Source organism: Hippopotamus amphibius, chromosome 13 (assembly GCF_030028045.1).
Source record: "Hippopotamus amphibius kiboko isolate mHipAmp2 chromosome 13, mHipAmp2.hap2, whole genome shotgun sequence".
Taxonomy (NCBI): Eukaryota; Metazoa; Chordata; class Mammalia; order Artiodactyla; family Hippopotamidae; genus Hippopotamus; species Hippopotamus amphibius.
Window position 1 is genome coordinate 47491166 of NC_080198.1, and position 12265 is coordinate 47503430.

The 12265-nt window shown below is 45.1% G+C and overlaps 1 protein-coding gene across 2 annotated transcripts in view; it reads right to left on the bottom strand.

Annotated features, from left to right (window-relative positions):
* The window catches only part of ITGA9 (integrin subunit alpha 9), a 338515-nt gene that overhangs the window by 27890 nt on the left and 298360 nt on the right, over positions 1–12265 (bottom strand). For both annotated transcript variants that reach the window (XM_057705604.1, XM_057705605.1), the window contains exons 24-25: positions 6913–7038; positions 4530–4649 (exon numbers count right to left, since the gene is read on the bottom strand). In XM_057705604.1, coding sequence (XP_057561587.1) covers positions 4530–4649; positions 6913–7038 — 246 coding nt within the window. The remainder of the gene's footprint in view (positions 1–4529; positions 4650–6912; positions 7039–12265) is intronic.

Consider the following 12265-nt stretch of genomic DNA (forward strand, 5'->3'; position numbering starts at 1 on the left):
AGGAAAAAACAACACAACTCACTATAAGACTTTTCAATCACAATGGCTGGGCCCCGAGGTCCCAGGCAGAGCTCAAATTCTAAGATTCCACACGGACCAGACAAAAATTTCTATCACTGAACGAAACACAGACTTCCAGTCTCTCTCTTAGGATTCTTTCACATCACAGCGGATGCTGAAAAGCTCTGGAGTTCTGCTGAGTCATCAACACGCACAGGCTTGTGTGCTGTGGTCTCCAAGCGGCAGGAGCCAGGTATTCGGATCTTGGTATTGACATATTCCCCAAGAGTAGAGAATAAATAAAGCTGTTAATTGTGTACAGCAAATCTAGGCCTGGCATTCCATAGAAGGCATCTGATTTACATTTCTCAAGCATCTTCCTGCCTTGACCACAACCCTGGAACCTTCCACATGAGTTCCTTTTAACACTTTCTTTGCTCTTAAATGAAGCTGTTTGGGGGTCAAAGCCACTTAAGCTGGAAAGAGGGTACCCGATGGAGAGATGAGAGGAGGGCAGCCTCTGGTATATACAGTAAGTCCCCTACATACGAATGAGTTCCATTCTGAGAGTGCGTTCGTAAGTCCAATTTGTTCATAAGTCCAACCAAGTTAGCCTAGGTACCCAACTAACACAATCGACTATATGGTACTATACTGTAATAGGTTTATAATACTTTTCACAAAAGTTCAAAGTATTACAAAATTTTAAAGTATTTTCACAAAAATAATACATAAAAAACAAACACAAAAAATAAAGAAAACATTTTTAATCTTACAGCACAGGACCTTGAAAAGTACAGTAAGTAGTACAGTACAACAGCTGGCACACGGGGGCGGGCATCGAGTGAACAGGCAAGAAGAGTCACTGCCTGGAGGAGGGAGAGGAGGTGGGAGATGGCAGAGCTGAAGGGTTGTCAGCTTTAGGAGACGGAGGACAAGCTGCAATTTCACTCATGCCTGATGTTGATGGAACGCACATTCGCACCTTCAAAAGTTTGCAACTTGAAGGTTCATATGTAAGGGAACTTACTGTAATTAGGTGATGGCCTGATGAGAAAGGGGACGGGGGAGGGAGACTGGCTCAGGAAAAGCCCCCCAGCCATTGCAGGCAGAAGCCTTGGTGTGGGTTCAGATTCAAAGCCACTGATCCAGATAATGAGAAAATGGCTCCAAGGCAGGGATGGAGAAGGAGTTTGGAAGAAGACAGGGGCTGGCAAAACTATGGCTTAGGGAAGGGCCAGAACGTCGAGCCAGTGGTCCAGATGGGGCTGCACTGACTGTGAAGGGCGAAGCAGGCTGGCTCCCGTCATGGAAACAGAGGGCAGACGGCCAGAGTGTTCAGCATCCCACCTGCAGGGGCAGCTGGGCTCTGCCGGCAAGGGGTCTTCCTACATTTACGCTGCTTGCCTGCCACGCAAGGAGTTACACATCAGATGCCAGCTTTGACCTACTTCTGGCTAAATCTACCCCCAAAAAATGAAAGTAGAGGATTCTCTCTACAGAAGCCAGTTGTGAGGGGCTCAGCTCATCTTTTCCAAAGAAACCACAAAGATCTTCCTGGGAGGACACCCAGGGATGCTACTCTGTGTCCTTTACCTAGGAGTTACACACTAATTCTTGTCCTTTTTTAAAACAGCAATAAAACACAGTTGAAGTGCTTCTGGGAAGCTTGTCACTCAAAAACAAACAAACAAACAAAAAACTGCTTCAGTGAGCTCGTGTTAAGCAGTAAATGATTTTGTGCGCAGCAGTCTTTTTACCACTTTGGCGGCTCTGTAGATCTGTGGTTTTATGGCTCAGGGAACCCTGTCTTTTCAATCTTGGGTCCTCCCCCTCCTCCTCCCGGACATGGCTAATGACAATAATAAGGGTGATGTGATGACGATGACAACTGTCAAAGTCAAAGGCTGAGCAGACGAGGAGCCTGGCACAGAACAGGCCCCTTGTGGTTGTAGAAAACAAATGCTTTGAAAGAAACTGGAATCCTCTGATGATTAAAAAAATCAGATCCTTGACTTGTTAAGGTCAAAACAATAAAACCTCAGATTCCCTTGTCTGGGGCCAGACCTTCAGGTCAAAGGAAAATAAACGGAAGTGGTGGCCCAGGGAACCAAAAGCCTGGCGCTGGTCCACATCCTTCGGGAGGCAAGGAGCCCCTGCAGCCCCCAGGGAGGTGTGTCTGGCCTCAGGGGCCCAACAGAGGCTTTGCTCTGCATCTGGGATTTCTGCTGGTTTCTGCTGCAAGGGCATCTGCAGGGAGAATGGTCCTCCAGCACCTACATACGATACCCCATGGCTCCCTGCCGTCTTGGACTGCAGACTGGGCTGGATGGCCCATGGGGACAGCAGTCACTGGGACATGTTCCTTGGCAAAGGGTCACCACTGATCACTGAGAGAGAGAAAGAGAAAGCTGCACGAGACCAGGCCAGAGCTGGGGACAAGCAAGGCTTGAGGTTTCGTGATTAAATTAGTACAAATGACTGACGTGCAAGCAGCAGCCATCTGGGTTGAAGGTGAAGAGGAAATCAGAGTGGCTTCCTGCCATCAGCGCCATATCAGGGCTCTGTCAACAGCGCCAGGTGTGGCATAAGGAATAAAACTGTCACCAGGGCTATTTATCAAGAAGATGCACAGGACGGTAAGCACACAGAATCATAATCCTTCAACCTGTCCTGGGGACCCAGGCCAGGAAGGTACTTCTTGTGATGTGACATTCTGGAATCACAGGGCGACCAGGGATGCTCTAGTTCATGTCTGGTCCTCTCCCAACACCATCCTTTTTAAAGAGAGAGGTACAACAGGGAAGCAGTGCTGTGTGCACCCAACTTGCCCCAAACTAGTTTCCCTCCAAAGAACCCAGCCAAAGCAGAATTGTTCACAGCTTTCCACCAGCCAGAGATGAAAAGTGGGTAAAATATTTCACATCCCTCTGTGTCTGTGACTTATCATGCCAACATGTTACTGCCATGCCTAATTTAAAAATAACACTGGGATGACTTTCCCATGGATAGTCATTTATACACTGATAGTTTTATACAGACAACACATCTAGTTTTTCCATAGGAAAATAAAGAGCATCTCTGTGGCTAACATGCCTATTTTGTTTTATCTTCACATGTGATTTTTTTAAAAATTTTATTTATGTATTTATTTTATTGGCTGTGTTGGGTCTCCTTTTTTTTTTTTTTTTTTTTTTTTGCTGTGAGCGGGCTTTCTTTAGTTGCGGTGCACAGGCTCCTCATTGCCATGGTTTCTCTTGTTGCGGAGCACGGGCTCTAGGCGCGTGGGCTTCAGTAGTTGCAGCACATGGGCTCAGTAGTTGTGGCTCACGGGCTCTAAAGCATAGGCTCAATAGTTGTGGCGCATGGGCTTAGTTACTCCGCGGCATGTGGGATCTTCCTGGAGCAGGGATCGAACCCGTGTCCCCTACATTGGCAGGTGGATTCTCAACCACTGTGCCACCTAGGAAGTCCCACATGTGATTATTTTAGAAGCATCTTGTTGGATGTAGCCTTTCATACTCAGCAGCATTTATGTTCAAATAAATCATAGTGAATGTGATTTTTTTAAGGGCCACCAATTCATGGACTGAGGTATTTTTTAAGAACCACTTTTATAAACTCATAATAGCAAAGCGATCTGAGATTCACTGCTCAGGGCTCTGTAATGGTCTATGTGGGAGGGGAATCTAAAAAGGAGTGCATACATGTGTATGTATAGCTGGTTGACTTTGCTGTGCACCTGAAGCTGGCATAACATGGTAAATCAACCATACTCCAATAAAAATTAAAAAAAAAAAAAAACAAACCTAAAAAACCAAAAGTGATCTGAGATTCGAAAGCTGGAATTCTATGAAACAAAGTGTCATCTAAACGAGGGGTTGGCAAACTATGACTCATGGGTCAAATCCGGCCCTTTGCTGGGTTTTGTAAATAAAGTTTTATTGGAACACAGCCACATTCATTCGTTTGAGTGTGGCCCACGGCTGCTTTCACAATACAACGGCAGAGTTGAGCAGTGGCAAGACGCTGTATAGCCCAGAAAGCCTAAAATATTTACTACTGGCCCTTTAAGGCAAACCCCTGATCTAAAACGTGGTCCCCAGAACAGCAGTATTGGCATCACTGGGAAGCTCCTCAGAAATGAGACTCTCAGACTCTCCCTGTGGAATCTGTGGTTTAACAAGTTTTCCTAGTGATTCTGATGCAAGCTAAAGGCTGAGAAACTTAACTGTGCAAACAAAACACCTAGGGAGTTTGTCAAAACAGAGATGTGGATTCTGTAAAGCTGGGGTGGAGTCCAAGATTCTGCAGTTCTAAGGAGCTCCCAGGTGGTGCTGACACTCCTAGTCCTAGGACCACGCTTTGAATAACAAGGGTCTGGTGTGTTTCCCTGGCATCCTCTGCAGCAGAATTACCAATGGTGCTGTCCAGGGAAGGTTTAACAGGCACAGGCAGAGTTTTTTTCTGAGGAAACCACTTCAAATGCTTTTAAGTGAACCCTGAAAGTACAGTTCCTCGGGACTTACCTTCTTCAGTATTTCTGTGTTCAGCAGCATGTAAATGTCTATAGTACGACTTTCTTCTTTAGCTAGTGCACTAAGGTTACAGTGCATTGTTAGGCAAGAAATTCCTGGTTTTTCACAGTCCTGAGAAGAACAACCAGAGAACAGTCAAACCGTATTAAGAACTAAGACAAGAGCACAGCATTTATAAAACAGAGGGCTCCGTGAGCTTCTATTCTGGGGACTAAGGTCATTCCAGGCAGAGGAAATCCATAAGAAGATGCAATCATTCCTTCTTGCCACCAGAGGGCAATCAAGGGACTTGTTGCCTGGCGGGCACCAAGAACACGCCTTCAAGTCTAAGCTTGCTGGTGTACCCTACCAAAAAACTGGATTTGCAAGGAGAAAGTTTTTTTCTCTTTTCTTCTCTTTTTTTTTAAATTTACTTTTTAAAATTAAGGTGTGTACATTGTTTTGTTTTTTAAATAACTAGTTTATTTATTTATTGGCTGCATTGGGTCTTTGTTGCTGCACATGGGCTTTCTCTAGTTGCAGAGAGCAGGGGGCTATTCTTCGTTGTGGTGCGTGGGCTTCTCATCGCGGTGGCTTCTCTTGTGGAGCATGGGCTCTAGGTATGCGGGCTTCAGTAGCTGTGGCACACAGGCTCAATAGTTGTGGCTCACGGGCTTAGCTGCTCTGCAGCATGTGGGATCTTCCTGGAGCAGGGATTGAACCCATGTCCCCTGCATTGGCAGGTGGATTCTTAACCACTGCATCATCTAGGAAGCTCCTTTTCTTCTCTTTTCTTTTCAAAAACATATTCAAATACTTTGGGAGCATTCCTCTAATGAGTTTTGAACACAAGGTATATCTCCTAGATTATATGGTTTATGCCTAAGAAGTGACAAATACACTTTCACGCCCATTTTTTTAGGCTGGGCAAATTAGAGGGCTACAAAGTCACATGACTCAAGAAACCACAGGAGTAAAGAAAAACTTGTTTTTAACTAAGAAAACACACGAATTACAGCTAGAAACTTAAATTCTAAATTTAATTTACAAAGGAGGAATTCTTTTGTATTATAGGATCCAAAATATGCTAATATAGCTTCACAATGTTACACATGAGGTGAAAATTTCAGCCAGATACAGAGTTGCATCTGTCAAACAACTAGATATCAATACATCTAACAATTCTAAGGGCTTTAAAAAAATAGTTGATCATCAGAATTATATAAGTAAAACTATCCCAACCTTCCAAATGGCAAACAGTCCTACTACTTTTACCAGAAAAAAGAGCGAGGAAGGAAATGTCAGTGAGACATGCTACGGCCAAAATAAGGGGCTGAAGAGATATGGAGATATGAAGATATGGAGAAAGGAGGTTTTGGAAAAGCATCTAATTCCATTTTTTTTTTCAGGAGACTCTTATGTTTATTGAGTTACAATTACATGTCAGGCAATGCACTGCTTTACTTACACCATCTCATTTAATCTACGCAAGTGATTCCATTTTTAATACCTTCACTTTCTAAAAATTTGAGGTATAACTTACATATAGCAAACAGAATAAATCTTAAGGGTCCATCTTGATATATTTTTACATACGTTTATAATAGATCAAGATATAGAACATTTCCTGCCCCTAAGCAGGTTCCTAGGTTCCTTCACGCCCATGCCTGTCAATGTTCCTCCAAAATTAACTGCTATTCTGACCTCCATTGCCATTGATAGTTTTGCTATTTCTGAACTTCATGTAAGTCAAATGTTACATGTGTCCTTTTGTCTCTAGCTCCTTTCACTCAATATTATATCTGCAAGATTTATTTATGTTCTTGGTGTAGCAGTTTTTATTGCTTGTAATGCTCCAGTGTACGGGTACACTGCAGTTGTTTCCATATTCTCCTGGGGATGGATACTGGGGCTGTCCCCAGCTTCTGGCTATTATAAGATTGCTGGGAACATTGTTGTCTACGTCTCTGAGGGCATACAAGCACTCACATCTCCCAGGGATATACCTGGGAGTAGAATGGCTGAGTCATAGGGTATAGATATGCTTGGTTGTAGTATACAGTGCCCAAGAGTGGCATACAAAGTGGTTGTATGAGAACCACCACTCTTGATTAGACTCATACTAGTGGGAGAAATGTTTAACTTTGTGCTTGGTGGGTTGCAAAGGTTTTCCCTTTGCCAGCCAATGGAATTTGAAATGTAAATTTAACACTTTGATAGAAACCTCAGGCTGAAAAATAGGAGTCGACTACAATCCTTGTGATTTGCTAAGCCAACTGATTAAAACCAGATTTGGGAAATAATAAATGCCAAACAGAAAACTGGCTTCTCATTTCAGACTTGTCTTCCTAGTGAGGACCACCCATGTTAACCCAACCAGTAAGCAAATTCTTACCAAGACTTTTCTTCCCGACTTTGTGAAAAAAGCGAATATTGTATGGAAGATATTTTCTTGTTCTTGAGGGATGATGCAGGGGGTTGGGTTTTTCTGGAAAGAACAGTTTCCCTTCTCTTGGCCCACCTGAAAATGAAAAGAAACCTGTCAGAGTGGTCCATCCCAAGAATGGATCATGAGCCTGGAATCCCTTATTGTAGAGGTGGTCGAGGTAGAGCCCAAAGTCAACTGTTCCCTTCTGATCCATTCTCCAGGGGACAATAATGGCTAAAACACTGAAAGGTTGAAGTAGTAGCATCAACAATGCCAAATAATAAAAAAACATGGATGCTAAGTTGTTAAATAATTGAGATGAGATGGCATACAACATGCAAGTGAAAGGTGACCAAGGAAGAGTAAGACAAGGAACACATCCTTACAGCAGCTCTCTGAGATGAGCACTCATGTTCTTTGTCTGGATAAGGAAAATGAGACTCAGGTTAAGTCATTTGCCAACAATCACATAGACCGGAACTGAGGTTTTGAACCCGGATCTTTTGAGTTCCAGCCTTTAGGCGTGGTGCACTGCCAGAGGTTTTCAAACTGTGTTACACAGAACCCCTAAGGTGCCGTGGAATCCCTCAGTGGATTCCCTAGGGAGGAGAAGGGGCACCAAGCAGGACTGCTCTGGGCCCTCATCTCTGTTCCAACTAGAGCATCAATCACATATAATACCATTTAAAAACAGGATTCTGCTACCAAAAAAAAAAAAAAAAATTGGGCAGCCCCTGCATTGAGCCATACAGGAGCTTATATGCCCCAGGAGCCCTTGCTGAGCTTGCTTCTGAGAAGCCAGTGGAAAAACAGTGCTGAGCAACAGCAACATTACAAACAAATCAAAACAACAGTACATGGACTTCCCTGGTGGCACAGTGGTTAAGAATCCACCTGCCAATGCAGGAGACACGGGTTCGAGCCCTGCTCTGAGAAGATTCCACATGCTGTGGAGCAACTAAGCCTGTGTGCCACAACTATTGAGCCTGCGCTCTAGAGCCACAATTATTGAGCCCACATGCCACAACTGTTGAAGCCCACGTACCTAGAGCTGTGCTTGGCAACAAGAGAAGCCACTACGATGAGGAGCCCACACACCGCAACGAAGAGTAACCCCTGCTTGCCACAACTAGAGAAAGCCCGTGTGCAGCAATGAAGACACAAAGCAGCCAATAAGTTAAATAAATAAATAAATAAATGTATAAAAAGCAACAACAACAGTACACAGTCTTCCATGTTGGTTTCTTTAAGAACAACATTATTTTTGATGCCTAAACTGGGGAAATGTTGACAAAAATGAAGCCTTCTTTATATATTATCGTATCACACTGTTTGTAGTTGAAGCCTTGACATGACTTAAGGTCAAGTTGCAAAATCAGTAATTAGTAAGTCATAATTTAGGATTGTGTTTACAATCCAGTTTCTAACCAGAATCATCTATTTAAACTAAATGCTCTCATCTTTAATGCCTTTGAATAAAATATAGTGTTTACATGGATTCAAGAATGTTTCAGCTTCTCATTCACGGGAGGGAGCAGGGTTTAGTTTAATTTTTTTACATGGAAACTTCTAACTTAAGCTAACAATGCTAACCTTTGAACAATGAACTATAAAACAAGACCTCCATATTTGCTAAATTAATCTCTATCTTATCTTTGGCCTGAACACATATGCCAGGATTTACTATATATGCCTGAAGATAAATAAGATGGTTTATTTCCTCAAATCAACTCTTAGAAAAGAAAGCGTTGCCTTTAAAAGTCTCATAGTTTGGGGACTTACTGTTCCTTATAATGCATTTTGTTTGTTTGTTTGTTTGGCTGTACAGTGCAGCTTGCGAGGTCTTAGTCCTCGACCAGAGATTGAACCCGAGGCCGTGGCAATGAAAGCACCGAGTCCTAACCACTGGATCGCCAGGGAACTCAGGGGACTTACTGTTCTTTAAAAGTATCTCATAATTTGGTTCCCTCTCAATTGCTTTATTTGAACCACAGAATCTGGGAAGACACACCAGCCTGAAATGGTCTCAATCAGTGTTGGTTTTGGATGCTTTTCGAGGTCACTAGAGGGAATTAATGGGAAGAAGCCAATGAGATTTAACATAGATGTGGTGATTATTCCTAGGGTGCAATTCTTTAACTTGTGATAAATATTTTAAAGCTCATTTTTAGAAAGCAAAGCATTAGTTGCTTATGTCGTGCGAATCATGAATAATCACTTCTAAGACAAATGAGAAAAACAACCGCTGTAATGTTATACAAATAGGTATTTGTGTCTTGCAATGAAATTTCAGCATCAAACATGGACTCAAAATGTTCTGCATTTCAAATAAATTAGACGAATTGAAGACAATATGCTTTGGAATACTGTCAACTAAAAAGTAGCTTAATAATGACCGCATAAGATGTACATCTACATAAAATGATTTTGTGAAACGTGTGAATGAAAAGAGTAACATAAATTAATGTAGTATTCTTATATAATTTTAAGTGTGTGACTACATGATTAGGTTAAGTATTATAAGTAGGTTTTTATTTTTCTAACTTTTTTTTTAATCAAGGTAAAATTTACATTCCCTAAAAATGCACAGATCTGAAGGGTATAATTTGATGAATTTTGACAAATGAAATCACCAACATCACCACCACCCCAGTGAAGGGACAGATCTCATCCATCACTCCCAAAAGCTTCCCCTGGCCCTTTTCCAGTCAACTCCCATCCCCCACCCCAAAGGCACTCACAGTTCTGATTCCTGTTAAGGTCGCCAAAACACTCTGTTAAATTTACCTCTTTAGAAAAAGTGGGGGATTGTGTTCTTTGAGGGTTGCCCTCTACTTGGGCACATATGGCACCTCACAGATGGAAAACATTTCATTCACTGAGCATTCGAGAACTTGCATGTGTGCTCACGCTAATTCCAGTCATAGTCCACTTGGAAGCACGTGGGTCTCCATTTTTGCTGTCTGTCTCCTGGAGTGGACATCGCTGAAAGGGCGCTGGAGGAACCATCCTTCTGCAGCCCTGTGGCATTCACATTCCTCTGTTGAGATGATCAGGCCTGGCCCCCCAAACACATTTGGTGTGGGTTGAGAGGGACAGAACACAGAGTCTTGCAGGATGCGTCCATTCCTGATTAAAATCAGGGACGGGGCAGAGTTCCTCCTGGCTCTGCAGTGGGCGATTTGGGTTTCCGGGAAGGGAGGGGAAGTGCAGGACCACAGCCTCAACCCACTCAGGTTCACTGTCACCCCCACAGGCACCAGCACCTTGGGGCAGGGGGCGGGGAACCACAGAGCTAGTGGGGAGCAGCAACTGGTGCCAACACGTGGGGCACTCCACCGAAAAACTACCTGCTTTGCCTTCCCCCGTGGATCGCCTATCTGACCTCTCTCTGCCTCAAGCAGAAACTCGAATGAGCATCCAGCCTCAAGAAATGAGCATGCTCTTTCCTGAGCACTGCTATGCCATGGCAGGTCCCTCAAGGCCTCCGAGGGCCTTCTCTCACCTAAGCCAGACGTGGCATTCAGCCCCCCCCCGGGGAGCAAAGGTCACACTTGGAAGGGCTCAGGCTGCAGGATGCGTGTGTTTTCATGGCTGGGAAACGGCAGCTCCAGAGGCTGGGTGCCCACTTGGAAATGGGGCCTGATGGGCATAGCAGGCATTCTCTGTTTGGGAACACACGGCTCAGAGCTCCATCTTCCTCTTTCCCCTGGAGTCTCAGGGGCCTGTGAACAGGGTGATGATGGGGACATGATGTGATCTGCCGTGACATGTGATCTGTCCCAGGGGAATCTGGAGGAGGAAAGTGGAGGCTGAGTCTGTGGTGAATGAAGTTCTCAGCCAATCGTGCTCCTGACTGTGGTTACATGGGAATCACTTCAATCGGGGAAAATGACATTTTCCCGGGAGGTTCAGTGTGGCCTTCTCTCAAAGGAGGTTGAAGGTTGCTCCGTGCTGCACAGGTCTGGTTCAGATGCTTCCTCAGCTAAAAAGAGCAACGCGGTCCCTGACTGGGGTCATGAAGGCGAGGGACTGTTCTGTGTGCATGCACAGAACTGTGATGGACACGATGGTACCTGACACTCATGCAGCCCTTACTGTGCACCCCTGTGAGGTGAGTGCTATTATTGTCAGCATTTTACAGATGGGGAAGCTGAGAGGCAGGGGGGCCAGGTCTCCCAGAGGACAGCAGCAGAGCTGGGCTGGATTGCAGGTCATCTGGCTCCAGAGACCTGCTTGCAACCACTTCCCTGCCTCTTAGGTACAGAGGCTGAGGATGGGGTGGGGGCGGGATACACGGAGCAGTGGGAGGTGAAGGGAAACCATCCCTTCCTGTTCTTACTCCGGTCAAAAGGGAAAGGACCATGAGCCGACAAGCCTGGGAATCCTGGAGTCCTCCATCCTGACCCACTTCTGCTCTATGGGAGATAAAGTGCCTGCTTGCTGGGAGGCCAGGCCACTCCGTGCTGTCTCGGGCTGGAAAGGGAACAGAGCACCCTGGAATGTTGTTTCTGGAAGGCAGCTCCAAGATCATGTGATCCCGTGGCCTTGGCTGACAGATAAGGAACCAGAGGCTCTGAGTTCCGTGACTGGTCCGAGGTCACGTGATTGATTGGCGGCAGCAAGAAGCACCCAGTAAAGGAACCCCCCGGCCCAGATGGCCTTGATGAACGTGATGGTCCTGGGCTCCTAACAGCTGTGGCAGTTCAGATCCTCGGGGCCTCAGCTCTCTCCTGTGTGAAATTAGGATGCTGGCCTATGTGGTCACTGAGGTTGCCCTCAGTTGCTAATTATGCCCCTAGAGGACTCTCCTGCATTTCATTAGAGCGTGGGGTCACCTACTCTGCTACATAGATAAGAAATTACTGAGCGCCCACTCTCCATAACTGGGTTCTAACCACCCCCTCTGGTGGTGAAGTCATCAAGGGGAAGCAAGGTTTTCTCCTTGCAGAAAACCCAAGCACCACAGCACTCACGTCCAACAGCTTCATTTCCGTGGCCGGCCAGGGACTCTGTGGTCACTGCCCCCTGCTCATCCCTGCCCACCCACTTCTCAGCTATTTTCCAGACGGAGCCCAAATGCCTCCCATGACATGGCTTCTCATCTTCCAGGAACTCTGGGAGCTGGAAGAGGCTGTATCTACTGGAATGTGAATACAAGGGCTTTACCAAACACACAAAAAAGGACAAGAGGATGCGGGACACAGTGTCAAGGCTGAATCTGGCCAAGTCAGCTACTGAGGGTTTGCTGTTGCCATTTAGCCTTTGCCTCTCCCCTCGTCCTGACCCCAAAGAAAACATTGTGCAAGTTGAAACCAAG